The sequence below is a fragment of the Camelus bactrianus genome, chromosome 25 (genome assembly GCF_048773025.1).
Source record: "Camelus bactrianus isolate YW-2024 breed Bactrian camel chromosome 25, ASM4877302v1, whole genome shotgun sequence".
NCBI classification, from domain to species: domain Eukaryota; kingdom Metazoa; phylum Chordata; class Mammalia; order Artiodactyla; family Camelidae; genus Camelus; species Camelus bactrianus.
Window position 1 is genome coordinate 25,656,124 of NC_133563.1, and position 12,836 is coordinate 25,668,959.

General features: G+C 47.5%; 1 protein-coding gene across 2 annotated transcripts in view; it reads right to left on the reverse strand.

Annotated features, from left to right (window-relative positions):
* Positions 1-2,372: 2,372 nt before the first annotated feature.
* Positions 2,373-12,836, reverse strand: part of ANXA13 (annexin A13) — a 54,967-nt gene continuing 44,503 nt past the window's right edge. For both annotated transcript variants that reach the window (XM_010972615.3, XM_010972616.3), the window contains 3 exons: positions 9,754-9,829; positions 6,188-6,300; positions 2,373-2,892 (listed from right to left, as the gene is read on the reverse strand). In XM_010972615.3, the coding sequence (XP_010970917.1) occupies positions 2,773-2,892; positions 6,188-6,300; positions 9,754-9,829 (309 nt within the window). In that variant the 3' untranslated portion in view covers positions 2,373-2,772. The remainder of the gene's footprint in view (positions 2,893-6,187; positions 6,301-9,753; positions 9,830-12,836) is intronic.

Sequence of the window (12,836 nt, forward strand, 5' to 3'; positions counted from 1 at the left end):
CCCAGAGGTGGGTGTAATGCAGCTCTGGGGGAGGGATTCAGACCCCCTACCCACCTGCCCAAACATCTGGGTGGCAGGAGCTGGGATTGGAGGAAGAGAGTGGAGTGGGGGACAGGGCTGCACCGTGGGAGGGTGACAAGGCAGGACTGCTGTCACCCCTTCTTCCTTCTACCTTCGTCCTCTCCTTCTTCCCCTCTCTCCACAGGCTGACCCTGCCACCTGAGACTGGGGGCTTAGGGAAAGGGGAGGGGGAGCCTGGGCAGGGCAGGCACTACGGAAGGGAAGAGGAGGAAATTCCTGGTCTGAGCATGAGGGCAGGAAGGGCGGGACCCTCTGGGGACAGGCCAGACGAGAGTTCTCTGGTAAAGCCCCCTTACCTCCCACCAAGCACATAGAAACTGGCTTTTGCTTGTGAGGGTGAGCTAGAGTCAGCAGCTTCAGAGAGAGATGCCTGCTGCCGGGCCTGGTGAAGCTTTGGAGAAAGTATCCATGGGGGTGGGCAAGTGTGGCAAAGAGCCCAGGCATCAGGGTCGGAAGGACTTGGGTTCGGGTTCCGGCCCTGGCACTTCCCGTGTGTGCCCTTGAGCAAGTGACTTTGCATCTCCGTCTTCCTCAGCCTGTTTCCTCACCTGTGATGTCCCTTTTCTCTCTTCTCTGTGTCAGCCATGGCCTTCAACACTCTCAAATGATGGCTGTTTTTAATAGATCTCTTTTCAGTCCATTGGTTTGTTTTCCTGTCCTTACTATAAGCTTAGATCCCACAGACTGCTTATTTTTCTTTCTGTTTTTTAAAAGCAAAGGCCAGCTTTGACAACATGTAAGTAAACATGAGAATGTTTCGTCACTGAGCTGGGCTCTAGGAAACCATTTTGTGTGTCAAAGCTCATAATGACAGCAATGACTTTAGGTATAGAGAAACCAGTCTGTTGAGGACACAAAAATTAACACAACTTCTTAGTTTTTCTGATCACTGTTTTGTAGCCGCTAGAGAGACACATCATGGCATGTTTGGGCTGTATGCTCTATGTTGATGACACCACCAAAGTGATTTCCCAAGACCCAAATCTGATCGTGTTCCTCACTCACTCAAACATCTCTAGTGACCATCATTGCCCAAGGGAGCAAGCCCACGCTTGGAAGGCAAAACTGTGGCTAATGTGATCCAAACATACTCTTCGGCAGCTTCGTCGCCTGCCTTCCCAACCCTCTGCTTCCTTTCACCACATCCCGTGCCCCAGGAGGATGGATTTCACCACCTCTGAGACACATCCTGTTCCCTTATGTTTCAGAGCCTCTACACGTGTCTTTCTTTCTTTGTTTCTCTGGAAAGTTTCTATGCGTTCTTCAAAACCCAGCACAAATGCATCTCTGGGAAGCATTCCCCAGTCCCCCCAGGCAGAGCTGTGTGTTCCCTCGCCTGACTCTTGGGTAGAGAGCTTTACATGCCTGTATGAATGTACTTACAGCGTTGTGTTGAATATTGGAGGCCTCTGTCTACACTGCTGGCCTGGGAATGAATGCCCGAGGTGTGGCCGGTGTTCTCCTCACCTTTGTATCCCCAGAGCCCAGCACAGTGATTGGCAAATAGTAGGAGCTTAAGCAGGTGAATGAATACAGACCCATGACCTTATATGTACATCGTGTTATTTTTCCAAGAAAATCAGTTACTAGTGTGGATTCTGGAGTCAACCAGCCCTGAATTCAAATCTCAGTTCTGTCATTTGTGAATGAATTTAGCCAGATTACTTAATGTCTCAGTTTCCTCAGCTGATAAGTGGGAGTAACATTGACCTCATAGGGATGTTGGGAAGATCAAATACGAAAGTAAGCTACTTAGCAGCTCCAGGTGCAAGTAGTCATCTGATGAACGGTAACTGTAATTGTTGGACCAAGTGTCCGTGTTTTCATCACAGACCCCTTTGTGTGCAGCAACACGTGCCTATGAGGCAAACTGCTTGGAACAGAGATGCTACTGGTGCAGAATCAATCCATTTGAGCGTCAGACCATTAACCTTGATCCTGTTGGCACTGTGCCCAGCCTAGCTGTATTTGAAGATCAGGGAGAAGACTCAAGGGGGTCTAATGTCTAGGGCAGCAAGAAAAACCATTTAAACCAGGTAGTATATCAGTGAATGTTACCCCTCGTTACGTTTTGTATAGGCAAGTCCATTGTTTCCTTGCTGTTCGGTGATTATTAATAAATGTAACTGTTTGCATTTCGCAAATATGTTCAAATTTCACAAGTCATATATTTCCAGGACAAAAGCCAAAATGAATCAACCCAGTCTTTGGAAAAGCTGCTGATGGAGGCATAATCCGCTTCTTTAATTGACATTAAGGATTTGAAATTGAACACACAGAAGGCAAATGAATGAATTGCTTAATTTTGTCTTTCTGGCACTTTAATCATTCCATCATTACCCAGAACATATATACCCCCATGCATATTCTTCTAAATATTCTATTACGAATGCATCGTTTTTTCATCAACTGCAGATTTTATTTGTGCTTGGAAAGCATTCAGTTACCACCCTGAAGGAAAGTTAAGAGGCAGCGCAGATACTTGCTAAGCCAGTATAAGACCTACTCAAGCGTCTTAAAGCTGCTGCCTTTACTTAAACAGCTTGGCCTGGCTGCACAACTCAAGCCGCCAAGGAAATAAACCAGGACCTTTGAGAGGTCTTCATGCTGGCGTCGCATTTGCCAATCTGGCTTGGAAGGGGCTCTTGACAAAGGTGGTTCCTCCTTGTGCTCCTGCCGCATTGACTTGTTTCAGTGCAAGAGGGCCACCAGCAGTTTCCTGAAGTCCCCAGAGGTGTCTGAGCGAACCATGTCGGAGAGAGACTTCTGATACTTCTCTTGGAACTTTGCTTTTATCCCCTGAAGGTCCACCTGGAGGAGAGATGACAGTAGCGATGGGGACATTCATAGCATTTACACCATAAACACAGGCGGCCACTGTTCTGAGCACATTAGTCTCATTTGCTCATTTATGCCTCAAAACTATCCTTAGATTTGGGGGTATTAGTATTCATATTTTGTGGCTGAGAAAAGGGAAGCTGAGTTCAGCTCCCCAAAGGTGGCAGAGGTGTCTGCGTGTCTATGTTCCGGTAAGACTTTATTTAGGGACACTAAACCCTGAATTTCAAATGATTTTTATGGGTTACAAAAATACTATTTTTCTTTTGAGCTTTTTACAGTTATTTTTAAATAATCATTTGCAGGTAGCGGTACTGTTACCAAAGCAGGTGGTGGGCCTGAATTTGATGACTGCAGGTCACGAATTTGATGACTCTTGGTATAACGTTAAGGAAATTGTCAACACAATTGGAAATGAAGGCTTTTTTTTTTTTTTTTTGCCTCCTGTACCCTGATCAGCAAGGATATTAGGGCCAATCAGCAAAATTCCAGTCATTCTCAATTTGTAGGACTTATTTTGAATCTACAGTTGACCCTTGAACAATACAGAAATTAGGAACATTGACCACCCTCTCCATGCAGTAGAAAATTTGCATGCTGCTCTCTCTGCCTCAAAAACAAAGGAATGGATAAATGACTCCCCGAGGGCAGGAGGCTGAAACATCTTGGACAGACTCAGGCCTCAAACCCTAGCTCTTTTGATTCTACATATTGTGATCTCTAATTGAATACAGACTTTCCCCCACACTTCGTTAATTTAAAGAACCATAAAATGTATAGATAAACAAGATTATACTGTATGGCATTGGGAAATATATAACAAGATCTTGTGGTAGCTCACAGCGGAAAAAAAATGTGACAATGAATATATGTATGTTCATGTATAACTGAAAAATTGTGCTCGACACTGGAATTTGACACAACATTGTAAAATGACTGTAACTCAATAAAAAAATGTTAAAAAAATAAAGATCCATAAAATGAAGATACAGGTACTATATTTACTGAAAAAGCATCCTCGGATAAGCGCACCCACACTGTTCAAACCCGTATTGTTCCAGGGTCAGCTGTAATTCCTTGAAAAACTTGAAAAACCTGGGTGCTGGAGGTGGGGAGAGGACTCAGAAGAAAAACAAATAAAAAAGTTGTCCTGCTCGAAAGATTCTTACCACCTAGCAGAGGCGACCTTACCTGCTGCAGAAAAGACACAATTCCGGATGGAACAGAGTAAGTCTCATAAAAGAGGCATGGAGCTCTCCTGCACCAGGAGTTTTGTCTTGTTTTGTTTTTTGTATGCCATTTTTTGGCATTGTTTTGTTTTGTTTGTTTGTTTTAATTTAGACTCTATCTTGCTTTCTAAACAGACCCACAAGCCATTGTTCAGATTTCTGGTTCTTTTTTTCTCCTGCCCCAATTAAAGGGCTGAACAGGAGGTGGTGGAAGAGTGAGGAACTGTCGGAAGGGGATGCTGAGCAGACAGGGGACTAGCGCGGGGCGGGGGTGTCCCCTGCTGCCCTGACTCGTTGGCTGCTTGGCTGGGGGAGGGGCAGCAAGTGGGGAGGGGGTCAGGGCAGGGGTGGGGTGGGGCTCACCAGGGCTCTGTTTCAGGACCAGGAGACTTTGGGGATTAGAGGATCCAGCCAGTGTATGTGGTTGGGTTTGAAGCATTCTGAGGGAATGGCCCCCCGCTGTGGAGATGACCCAGGACATGCGGTCAGGATGGAGATGGGGCGGAACGTTGTGGAATAAACGCTCCACGGCTCACACTGGAGTGAACTGGAGCCGAGGGGCCCTGGAAGCCATCTAGCCCTCTGGGGCCTTCAGAGTCCTTGCCGGGCTCTCTCGCCAGCCTGCTCCTCAGGCCGATCCTGAGCGTCTCAGGATCTGCTCCGGAGACTGGCTGGGGGTGGAGTTACTAAGAGACATGGAGACAGAGAAGGCAGAGACCTGGAGAGATAAGGGAGAGAGAGAGAGACTGGGAGCAACCGAAGAGAAACGAAGAGGGTGGCAGACAGACGAGGGGCGGGAGAGAGGAGGAGAAGGAGAAAGGGGCTTTAGGAGAGAAAGAGAAATATGAATCATGGAGGAGGAGGAGAAAGAGGGGGAGGAGAAATTCCAGGAATAGAAATAAAAATGAAAGCACCGTCTTGTTGCTGAGTTATACTTCAAAACAGTGTCAGATGTTAAGTGTGATTTGTCAAAAAGCTGGGGGGCCGAATTTCGGTTGGTATCTTTCCCCCCTTATTTAACAAGTTTCTGAGGGAAGATGTCTGGTTTTTAAGTGCTCAGTACCACTTCGCTCTCCAAGGCTTCCCTGCTGTGGATGAAATGCCAGTTCCTCTTTTTTCGGTAATGCCTTCTGTCTGGGGCCCTATATTCCAAACCATTCGCTGTGAGTCGTGACAGCTGCTCCCAAACTTCGGCTGCTCCTCTTCCTGTCCCTTTGTCATACTCCTGCTTTCTCTGAGGGGGGCGATATTACTCCCAACGAGGGCAAAGTTTGGTTTTTAGAGGGCAAAACCAAATCTTAAAACTTTTACGAGTGGGGAGGGTCTCACTCAAGTGGTAGAGCGCATGCTCAGCATGAAGGAGCTCCTGGGTTCAATCCCCAGTACCTCCTCTAAAAATAAGAAAATAAATAAACCTAATTACCTACCCCCCCAAAAAAAATTAGAAAGAAAAACCTTTTGCGTAAAATTACCTATATACAAAGGGAACATAAATACGCAGTGTATACAGAGTTAATGTTTCTTCAAGGGGAGTGACAATTAGGAAAAAACTGGGTCTAAAAATGCTTCTTCCTGGGGCGATCCTTAATTTTAAAAACGTTGAGAAACGCTGTCTTGTACTGATGTGTTTTTTGTGTCATACTGTGCTTGTGGGGTGTGTTTGATGAAGTAAAGGCCTCGCTTGGGAGTTGGGAAATCATTTGCTCGTTGTCTCTGCTGCTGGGTGACCTAGCCTGTCACTAACCATTCAGTGTCTCTGGTTTATCCGCCCGGACCAGCCCCTCCGGGTCCCTCCTGCACACTGCCACGGGCTCCCCAGGGCCACAGATGGCAGAAATAGAAGCAGCCATCGTTTTTGTATTTTTATAAAAAGAAGCAGATTGAAGCACAGCACAGTGTCCTCCACAAAGTCTGGGAAGGCAAGGGCTGCCTCTGTTTCACTTTCTTTGTAAATTCACAAAATGGACTTGTGGATGGCGTCCACAGTGGCAACAAACCAGAAGGTGCAGCCCAGCTCCTCGGAGTCAAGCAGGTCTTACCTCCGCCCTGGTCACAATGATGTCAATGAGCGTGTCCTCATCGGTCCCCGCACCCTTCATGGACTTGTACAGACGGTCAGCAAAATAGCCCTGGAGGTCCCGGGCACTCCTCACTGGGCAGGACGAAAGGAAAGAGAACAGGAGGCGTTCATGTTTTGTTGAATAACCCCGAGACCCTTGGAAAGAACAGAGCTGGCCCACAGTGTCACCTGGCTGCCCTTGTAGCTGACTGATTTGTGAGTCAGATTTTTGAAAGGCGTGGACTTCACACTGTTGTGTAACGGGATCTGGAAAATTCCCCTGGGTCAAGGCACCTGGGCTCTTCAACCAGAGCCCTTTCAGACACATGGGAACCTCTCCTGTTCCCTGGAGACTCTTTGGGAGGAGGGTGAATGCTGTGACCATCCTCAGGCTCTCCCTGCAAAGGTCATGACTCTCGCCAGCAGAAATAACTTCTCATCTCTAAGTACAATCTCTGATGATGCTGAAGGCGGGTCTGGAGGGGAAACACAGATTGGCCAGCAACCTTGCTGTCATAAAACTTCATAATCTTGAAGATTCACTCCGTTGGACTGTGGTTTGCTTGCCTGTGCTAAACAACCTTCCTTCCCCTTGCTTTTCCCTGGGTTTGATTTGTGAGCCTCGTCTCTGCATCTTTTCCTGGTTTCCCACAATCTTCTTAGTTCGCGACCTGAGATTTGGGCTTGATGAAAATGTTTGATCCTCTCAACAGAGCATCTTCCTGTGATGCTGCTAATTGTGTGATGCTCTTTTTTGGTCCCGTCCTAACCAGAAAGGAATAAAGCATGACCTAAACCACAGATGAATAAAGTACCAATCAGATGATGGGGTGCATCTCTGCTTCTGGGGCTAAATCATGATTCCTCCCCATTCCTCCCAGGCTCATATGGGTCCATCATGACCAGCACTTTGGGAGATCGAACCCTTCACTGTTTATGTTGTTGACATTTGCCTAGAACACTTAACATTTTTGATGTCAGTGATAAGTAATGAATTCAGCGTAAGTGTACAATGTACATCCTTAATGTGTCCTGTGATGAGAACTCTTGTTTTCTAGGTAATTACCGGTGTGATTGATGCTTACAAGGGAGGGGGAGGAACAGGATTAGGGAAGCAGAGTCTGGGCTGGAGGGTCTGTCTCCTTTGACAGGTCATGCGGCAGCCAGCAGAGTATCAGTGGAAAAGCCCAGATGCAGGTGTCTGAATCCAAAAGTTGCTGGATTGGTGGTGGCTGTGGGGATTGGGGGGAGGGGGAGGCTGGCAATTTGGAAAGTAGCATATTTGAGACTCACTGTGACCCCCAGACTTTCTGAGCTAGTGTCCTCACGGGGTTTTCCCGAGGACCCTCTCCTGTGCATTCATACTGATTGATGCTGAAGACATTGTCTGCCTCATGTTAGTGTGTTCCATCCCTACACAGACAGGTGATTTCTGCCCTGATGTTTCTTCTTCTTGATATTTTAGATAAATCTTAAAGTTTTCTACTGTATACAGTCTGTGCCTCGTTGTTAGCAGCGGCAGGAATCCCCCAAAAGTTCGGAGGGGGTTAGCTCAGGAAGGTGAGGGAATAAAGCTGTTTGTGGCGTGTGGAAGGCGGGGCGGCCAGCCACTTGCTGTCTTCTGCTCCTCCTGGTCTTCAAAGCAGGGCTCCTCAAACGCCAGGGAGCATGAGACGGTCACGTGGGGACCTTGTGAATGTGTGGCTCCTGGACTCCCTTCCTGGAAGTTCTAAGTGCTGACCTGGAGTGGGGCTCCGGAAACTGCATTTTCACACCACTCCCACAGGTGATTCTGATCCAGGAGCTCTGTGGACCCCACTTTGAGAAGTGCTGCTTCAGAGCCTGCAAGCGGTGGGAATCCTTTGGTCTCACAGCACCACCTCCTCAATTTTAGCTGCAGACTGGCATCTTCGTGATTTAGGTGGGAGCAGGGTGCGGAGTGTCTGGAGAATATAGTCATGAAGGCATGTTCCACTCTCTCTGTGGTTCATCTCCAAGGTCTTTTTTAATTTCTTTCATATCTGCTGCTACCGGAGTCACTAACTCCTGCATTTCATGGTCCCCGACTGCAGGGATGAGCCCTTTCCTTGCTCTCTGCCTGCTTTGCTCTGGCTGGTTTTGTTTTTGTCTTTACTGTAGGCTGACCTCTTGATTGGTGTGTGTCCACCATGGACTTGAAGCCTCTTAAGAGCAGGAATCGGACCTATTTACCTCTGATACCCTCACCTGGTGAAACCCCTGGCCCAGGCAGGTGCAAAGTAAATGTTAAAGGGTTGAATGGTTTTATTACCACGATTACTTAATATTAATGAGGATTAATGTTCATCTTCTGACTGAACTCTAGTGCTTTCCTATTCTTTGTTCTGCAAGTACAGGAAGGGTTTGGAGCCTTGTGGCTGGGCCCTGAGTAATCTCTCCTTGTTCTTAAGACACTCATCCTGAAAGCCCTAAGGACAGTTGTCCACGTGTAGCCAGTGTGGGTCAGGAGTGACATCAAGACTGTTTAGGGCTCTGTATTGTATCATAATAGAAGTCCTCCTAATTTGAATGCGAAATGAGGGTGGATTAAAAAAAAAATCAATTGCTGACATTGCTCCAAAAAATCCCATCAAGAAAACAAAACAAAAGAGTTTGGCAGCAAAAGCGCATTTTTTAGCTTCCTGGGGCCTCTTTTTCGGTTCTTCCTCTTCTTCTGGGGATATTCTCTCCATTTCTTGTGCCATTTGGGACAGTGCCCTGGCCTCCTCGCCACAAGGGAGTGGACAATGGACAATGCCTTCATTCCAGGGCTTGCAAAAGGGATAAAGGCGCCTGCCAGGCACAGCCCCGTGCCCATCTCTCTGCTATTTCCTGCCCGGGGGCAACACCTGGAGAGAAGGTCCTGGTGTTTGCTTGGCACGGTCAAGATCTGGTCTCCCTTCCTCTTGCTTTCTAAACAGACCTCATTCATTCCAATGTTGAAGGGAACCAAATGGAAAAGGACACCCTCGAGCCATCAGGCATGTGCAAACACTAGCTCATGGACTGGAACCTGAGTACTTTTGAGTGCATGTTGTGTGAATCACAGGCTGCTCCCTGAGGCTAGATAATGGTCCCAGGCTGTTGACGGATGCTCTCGGGGACCCACGATCTTCGTGGGACTGTAGTGGATGCTGTGGTGTGGCACCCAGATGCCTTTCTCAGAACTGAGTGTTACATGCTGGCTGCTCACAGCTGAGTCCCTTCTCAGGACTTGCTCTCTAGGGAGGGAGCTGCCTTCCCCAAGGTTGCAAATGCTCCCTGGGTGCAGCCAGCCAGCTGCTTGATGTGGGGTGCAAAGGCCTGGCCCCCTTGCCTTCACTTTGGGCATCCTGACTTCCAGGCTCCCTGGGGGACCAGCTGAGCTCCTGCTGCAGCTGCCTCCCATTCCTTCTCTCCTTCCCAATACTGCTTAGATGTGTGATTCCTAGAACCATTCCCTGAAAGCTTCCCGCACGTAAACCTCCATCTTCGAGTCTGGTTCAGGGAGCCCAGCCTAAGTCAGGGGCTTTCCCGGCTCTACTTTACCGAGCGTCAAGTAGGCCTTCTGCAGATCGCCTGACGTCTCCGCTTCGATGGCTTCCTCGATGTCTTTGCCGATGAGCTGGAGAGACAAAGCCCAAATGTTAGCCCGGGTGTTGCTTTTGGCCTTGGCGCACTTGAGGCTCTTTCCACTACAAAAAGCACTAAACTCTTGCAGATTTGGTCATGTGGCTTTAAGGAACTCCTATCTGGCCTCCTCCCTTGCTGGGCTGGGGATGGGGGCCCCCATTCGATTGGGGACTCTCATGGCTGAAGAGTTAGCCCAGATTTGACCCCTAATGGATATGACCCCAGGCAGGACCACTCCCTTGGTCTCAGTTTCCTCCTCTGTAAAATCAAGGAGTAGAAGAAGAATGAATAAATACTGTAACAACTTTGTTTATGTTTATACTGTCCTTGAGTTTCCTGTGTGTTTGTAAACATTCTTTCCATTTCCAATTCTCCAGGAGCCTGGGGTTATAATCACCTCCCACACCTTCCTCGATTGTGGACTGAGAATGGGAACTCAGGCGCCTACAGTCTGGGTGACAGGAGTAGAGGCAGTGAAGCTCAAGGTAAGGGCTTGGTCTGTGTTTCTGACACCAGGGGGCTACATGGTCTGGGAGTGGGGGGCTGACCATGTCAAATGCTGCTTTCCTTCGCTCTGGGGAGACTCCAAATGGCCTTACAGTCACCGCCAGCTCACACATTGTTCTGCACAGCATTACACACTAGGTTTCTTTCCAAATATTTATAGAAGCCGAAGTTCAGAGTAAATTGTGACTAGGCTTTAACACAAGTACCGCCTGGGCCAAGCTCAGGGCAGGCACAGAAAGAGAAAGAACTTTTTTTTATCGGGTTTGGGAAATGCAGTTAAACATTAGAAATACTGAAAATTCTTAGAAATTGTCTTTTCAGGATGTGACACAATTGTGAGTCTATAAATAACAGGGGCCTTTGAGGACACGCTGGTGGAGTTTACATAGTTTATTCTGAAAACGCGGGTAAACAAAATATTCTTTGTGATACAGGCACAATAGATGTGGGGCGAGGAGGGTTCGGATTTACTGAAACCCATTGCTTGATCTCCTCATCGGAGTTGCCCCATCTAGATGTCTGGTGGGTAATGGACCTAGATTCAAAGGGGTGGGGTTGGGGGCTTTCAGTCCTGTCCCTTTCTTAGCTCTTCCGGCCGTTTTGGGGTTTGATGTGGGAGCTCATATTTTGGAGGAAACTGCTCTCACTTTCCCATGAACAGCGTTCTTGTTCTGTAGACTGAGATTGCGTTTCAAGAGGACATTGTATTTACACAAACTAATGTATTACTAAACTAACAAACCAGAAATCCTTACAATAAACCACTTTCTGTTTTTATTGTTAATACTCGGCCAGAATAGTGTCTTAAAACTTTCTGTGGCATCTCGGCCTCCACAACAGATACAAGCAGGAAAGCAGAGCCGTTCTGGGGAGGCGGGAGATGGGTTCCCTTCCCCGGCCCTAGGTGGTAACACCAGGTTTCCGCCCCCTCAGAGTCTCTTGGCTGCCCAACTCCAGGGGGCAGTATTCACCCACTACCATGAGATGGTACCGCGCCTCTTCTCCACCTACCTCCCGCCTCCATCCCCTCCTGGTAGCTACCAAGGCACCTCCAGGGGCTCCACTGAACACAAATGGAAAACAACCCACTGGCCCAAGCTGTTGCCCCTATCTTTGCAAATGGCACGCTTCTCTCCTGCTGGAACACTTAATTTTTAGGGGGCTCTTTGGACAAAATCAGGTTTTCTAATCTCAGCACAAAAACACACGGCCAGGGTGAGTTCTAGACGAGCCCCAAAGGCTTCCAGTTTGCCAGGGAGCCTTGCCTGTGGGGAGATTATTAGAAGAACAAGGGAGACATTTCTTTCTTTTAGAACCAATGCCCTAAATTGACTGCCTCCCCACAGCAGAACCCTGTGCACTCTGGCTTTGGCTACAGCAGTTAAAGGGTTGAAGTTTCTAGAATGGGCTTAGGAACACTTAAAGGGGAGGGGAGAAGTGTGATGAGGAGGCAGTGTGCTGGGTCTGTGGGTATGTGTACATCTGATTTATACACAGCCCTGTTTAGGGAACTTTATAACTCTGTAAGCCTTTCATATTTGTAAATATGGGGATGGTAATAATCTTTCACAATGCAGTGGAGTTGGGGAAGCGTTGCTTGGGCTGGGGTTTCTGAGAGTGTCAGCAGTGAAGATAGGTTTAGGGGGAAATCAAGGGCAAAAACCTGAGTTTTTGTGCCAAAAATTAAAATTCATTTCTATGCGAGGACAACCTGTGCCACGTAATACACTTCAGTGATTTGACCCTAGTCTCGTAGTGCTTTTAGCCAGAGACCATGAGAAAATTTATGGAGCCAGGTTCCCAGGAGCAGGGTGAACTCCAAAACAATCAATGATAAGGATCAAGAAGAATGATGTTGCAGCAAAGCTTTTGGAACAGTTAGTGTTTTAGAGCGGGTTTCATGTAAAGAATCATCAGATCAATAGATTATCTTATTGTCCATTTGAGTTTTAGCTCTGATTTTTGACCCTGTTGGTTCACACAGGGAGACTCCTAACAACTGCCAGTGTTAATTGAGCACCTACTGCATGCTAGGCACAAAATGCTTTGGTTCCGATAGTTCATTTAATCCTTACTAACCCTGAGAAGTAGCTACTATTACTGTTTTACAGTTGTGGAAACTAAGGCACAGAACTCTTAAGAACTTGCCCAGGGTCCTACAGCTAGCATGCAGCCTAGAGCTGACTTCTAAAGCCTTAAAATGCATCAGGATCTGGAAGATTTGTTAAACCACAGACCATGGGACCCCAACCTCAAGGAATCTAATTCAGCAGGTCCAGGGCGGGGATGAAGAATTCTCATCCTAACCGTGTTGTCAAGTGATGCTGCTGCTGCTGTTTCAAGATTAACTTTGAGAACGATCGGCCTAGAGCGTATCCTTGGCCAGACAGTAGTTGACGTACACACGCACACACGCACAGTCACACGTGTGTGTTTCTATAATGACCCCCAAGGACAGCCACCCCAGGATCTCCAACCATGACTCCTCTTGT